A 4,972-nucleotide genomic window follows, 5' to 3' on the forward strand; every position below is an offset into this window, starting at 1 on the left:
CTCACGCGGCTCAGTAATGATTCCCGTATCAGTGGTGAGCCGCGTGATCGCACACTTCCTCCGTCTCCCATTAGCAAAGGCGTGGAAGAATGCGGTGTTCGCATCCCCTTTAGTAATCCAGTCAACCCTACTGCGTTGCCACCAGTACTCCTCCTCCACCTTGGAGAGATGAGTAAGCTGGTTCTCCAGATGACATCGGAGGGCCTACCCCTCGTCATTCAGGCCGGACGAGTCCGCCTCGCTGTCCAGGGCCTGAATACTCGAAAGGATCTCAGCTTTGAGTTCCCTGTTCTCCTTACCCAGGTTGGCTCCCCAGCCTTTTAGGAATTGCCTCAAACCAGGCGAAACCCTTTGCCAGCGTTCTATAGGGTCGTAACAGATCCCCAATTCTGCAACCAAGTCGCTCCACTTAGAAGAGACAAGTTCCCCAAAATCCGGTCTCTCCAGCCACCCCTTTTCGAAGAAGAAACGGGGACTCCGCTTCCTAAGATCCTCCCCAGAGCTTAGGATAAGAGGGGAGTGGTCGGAACCAATAATGGTGTCCGCCACCAGGGAGCACAGCGGGAAGAGAGTCTCCCACTCTGCAGTCATAAAAACGTGGTCCAGCACGCAGCGGACCGGGTCTAACTGTCGGTTCGTCCAGGTGTAACGAGCCCCCGTCCTGCGGACCTCCCGGAGCGCGAGGTTTGCAATACAGTCATTGAACCTATGAACCCTAGGCCAGTCAATGTTGTTGTTATTCTTGTCCTCTGACCCCCTAATCAGATTGAAGTCGCTGCCCATCACCAGAGGTAGTGGGCACGCTCCCACAACAAGCGAGAGCTCGGCAAGGAAATCCCCAGATCTCCTATGATCTGCTGGGCCGTAGACAACAAACAAGGACCACTCCTTGGAGGTATCCAACTGTCGCACGTCGACACGAAGAAAGAAAGCTCCTGAGCCCCAACCCAGGACATCGAAAGCATCCTCATTGACTCCCAGCAGCATCCCTCCCGAGCACCCCGACGCCGGAGTGTGATGCCTAGAGGGTCAATACCCCGGAGGTCCGCCGGGGAGAAAGACGACTTCATCGTCTCTTGTAGCCCCACGAAATCCAGGTGTTCTCGGGTAATGAACTCCTTTATTTGGGTACGGCGCCCCGGTCTGCCATACCCACGGATGTTGTAGAAACCAGCGCGCATCAGAGCCTACGCGCCTTCCTCCGTCCAGGACGGGCCGCCAAACTACCCAACTTGGCGCGGGTAGCGGCCAGGACGGGGACCTCCACCAGAGAGTCGTCACCGTCCAAAGAAAGACCCTCGGTATACATCCCAAATTTCAATAAAAGGGAAGAAGAAGAATTCCAGAGATCCAAATTTCAGAACCAACAAAAACTTTTTTTTTGCATATAGAGCTATGCATAGGATTTGTGCATTTTGTGTGATATGCCATGATGATTGTTAGTTTGCTTATGAGATAAACCCTAAAACCCTAAAGTGATCAAGTGAAGATCACAAACCAAATAAAATAAAAAGAGAAAGAAATCAAATAAAAAAAAAACCTAAAACCCTCACATAGGGTTTAGGCCATTTTTGAAAATCTTTACCCTATACCAATTTGACCTTCACCATTAGTTATATTATGTTACTAAACACTTATTACAACTTTTGGAATCAAAGAAACACAAATCAAATCAAATCCAAACTCAAATTGTGGTCACATAGAATAATGGTCAAATCTGCCATTTATATTCTGGTCACTACTTTGAGCCCCTGGATTTCAAGTTTTTCAAACTAAACTTTCCCAATTCTTTGCACCTCATCCAAGAGCACATCAAGGTGAACAACTTTGGTAAAGACCACCATACCAAAATCATCTTGGATCAAAAACTATGCTCATGCAAAGTTGAGACTTTATAACATTGGTAACAATCTCACATTTTGAAATTTTGCATTTCATTTATTTTTAAAATTCCACCACCACTTGTGTTTGTCTCTGGTCAATTACAACTCATCCAAACCCACCCTTTTCAAATTTTGGAACCCCAAGACCCAAACCAAATTTGGCAAGAATTTGAAATTTCCAAATAGGGATCAAATCTAAAACACTATTTTGAATAGGGTGGGCCAACCCTACCTGCCCCACTTGAGCTCTACCTGTCCCTTGGTCCCTTCTCCACCAACACCAGCATAGGAACCCTAAGAGGGAGGGCACACATGGCATAGCCATGGCCATGCCGGCCATGGGCACGTGCATGCCCCTCCCCTCTCTTCTTTCTTCCCCAGCCACGGCCATAGTGCCATTTAGCTCCACCTCACCTCCCTACTTCAGCCTATGCAAGCCCTGGCCGGAGAGGACGCTGAAGCTTGCCGGAAAACGCGCGCCCAGAACGGCATCGGCATGCCGATGACGTCGCACGCGCACGCCGCGGACGCCACTGGCCACGAGTCGCCTCGCCACCTCGCGCATCCCCTGGCCCCCCTCTCTGCAGGTTGAGCATCACCGTGCCACCACGACGCCGCCAGACAACCTCGCGACACCGACCCGTGCCCGCCGCCGCCGGGGACGGAGACGAAACCTCGCCTCGGGCGCGCCAGACATGGAAGCAACCCGACCAATTTAGGCACCGCCCGACAGCGCCGTCGCCGCCAAAAGAACCGCCTGGACACGCAGCACAGTTCCCCGCCATCCTCTAGCTCGCTAGCTCGCCGGAGCATCCGCGTCGATGTCGACTTCATCACGGCCCCGCAGCACCCCCGCGATTCTATAAATAGAGCGTTCCCTGGACTCAACCAAGCACACCATCTCATTCCCTCTCTCCACCGCTTCTCCTCACACCGTTAGCCAGACCAATCGTCACCGGAGCCGCCGGAATTACAAGCTCGGAGCCGCGGAAGCCCTGAGATCATCGCCGTCGATTCACGCCTCCCCAAGCTCCGCCACTGCTACCAGCCGCCTCAGCATCATCGACAACCTCGCCGTGGACCTCGCCGCCGACCGCCGGAGCCCTGGTACTCCCTCCGACCCCCTAGGTTCGCCGCCAGAGCCTCGGGTTCTCACCGGAGAAGACGATGATCGTGCGCCACACGATCACCATCTAATCCAACGTCCCACAGCTCGCGTACCGTTTCGCGCATTTAGGAGACACTGACGGGTGGCCCCCACCACGTCAGACGGCCCACTCGCACTGGATGCGTTGCTGGGCTGGTTTTCTCTGATTTAAACCGTTTCGGCCCAATTCAGTTTCCCGCCGGCCCTTTTATTCAAATTCGAAATTTCCAAATCCATTTAAATTCAATACTGGTCCTGACTTTGAAATTCAATAGAATCTGTTTGGCTTAGCCAAATTTAACAAACTTTATATTGTTGGAAAGCTATTGAAAAGTTCTAACCAATGCCACTGGTCTCACTGTGAGATCTGTTGTAGAATTAATGTGACAAAAAGATTAAGTCAGGGACTTTTGCACATTCAAATAAATCTTAAAAATCAACCAAAAATGATATTTAGTTATTTCCAACTCTAATAGCTCACTTTTCACTTACACTAATTGTTTCTGCAAAAATATGGTGTGGTCACCTTGGATGATCATGCCCTAGTTGAAATGAAGGACTTTATGGCTAGTTTATTTAAGTGATATTGTCCAAAACTATTATGCAAATCATATGAAGTGTTTCACTTCATTTAAATCTTGTCCCAAGTACTTTCATATGAGGTTGGGACCCCTGGTCAAATACTCTCACATGAAATACTTGGTGATGTTAAATCATAATAAGTATTGTTAAATAGTGTGAGGTATTCTACCTCATTTAAATCATTTTCTCAAATGATGATGATGAATGGTTGACTTAGGTCAACATGATTTCATGTATGATTGTTTGAGAAGTTAAATCTTAAGAAGATTCAATGGGAGGAAATTATTTCCTCCAACACTAAATGGAAACTATCATTTACATATGTAATGGGAGGAAATTATTTTTCCTCAAGAAAGAAAACCAATGCACCAAATTGTGTTATGTGTGTGATTAGAATAGTTTGTGTGAAGTGATGTTGTGCTTAGTATAGCTCTTGAAATTGTTAAGTGATTATACCTCGTATTCGAATTTAGAAGCTAGCCCCAGAGAATACCGGGAAGAGGAAGGATTCTACCAAGAGGAGGAAGAGGAGGACTTTGACCACTACCAAGGCAAGCTAATATTCTTGCAAGCACAAAGCTCTCATGAGCAAGGCACCACTCCACTTTACCTTATGTTTAACAATCCCATCCCAAGTTTTTACATTGCAAGTTTTTACTTGGTTTATTTAAAGCCTACTTTTATAGTTAACTTTGGTCTAAGTATAGAGTAGAACAAGAGTATCAAACTTGGCCTAAGAAGCTTATGAGTTAAGTAGCACCCCTCAGGACTAGTTGCTAGTGCTAACAAATAAAACTGGCTACCCTAGATGGGAACGGGTGAGTTTGAATTGAATTTGAAACCTTGGAATGGTGAGTCATTCCATTGAAAGATTTTGAAGGTGAATATGACGTGGAGAAGATGGTGATTTTTGATCAAAACTGATATTGGTTTGGAGGCGATACCTTTCCAATTTTTGAGTACCCCCACAATACCTGATTATGGGTAGGGCTTAACTGGAGATTTATACATCTTAGTATGGGTTCCCTCTGAACAAGCATCATAGGGGTTATGCCTAGGCTGCCTCCGGGGGTGAGAAATGATGTGAATTGAGGTGAATTGTACGGCCATGCCCTGTGCAGTTCCCAGGTTGACAGTTGGTCTTCACTGGGAGGCCAAGCTCATGGGGAGAGGTGCCTATACTAGGGTTTGTAAGTGAAAGGTTAGGGTTGATGATCCGCGTACTGCGTTACGATGATTCGGGGTTATCCTGACGGATGTAATCAAAGGTTGTGGCACAAGTGTGCAACCTCTGCAGAGTGTAAACCTATTCGAATAGCCGTGTCCACGGTTACGGACGGTTGGAAAGGCCATACAGTTT

The 4,972-nt window shown here is 47.8% G+C and overlaps 1 protein-coding gene across 1 annotated transcript; it reads right to left on the reverse strand.

Moving 5' to 3' along the window:
* Nucleotides 1-204: 204 nt before the first annotated feature.
* On the reverse strand, nt 205-987 carry LOC139832264 (uncharacterized). Its single transcript, XM_071821983.1, has one exon. It carries the CDS (start codon nt 985-987, stop codon nt 205-207), a length of 783 nt encoding a protein of 260 aa, XP_071678084.1.
* Nucleotides 988-4,972: the final 3,985 nt, after the last annotated feature.

The sequence above is a fragment of the Lolium perenne genome, chromosome 6 (genome assembly GCF_019359855.2).
Source record: "Lolium perenne isolate Kyuss_39 chromosome 6, Kyuss_2.0, whole genome shotgun sequence".
NCBI classification, from domain to species: domain Eukaryota; kingdom Viridiplantae; phylum Streptophyta; class Magnoliopsida; order Poales; family Poaceae; genus Lolium; species Lolium perenne.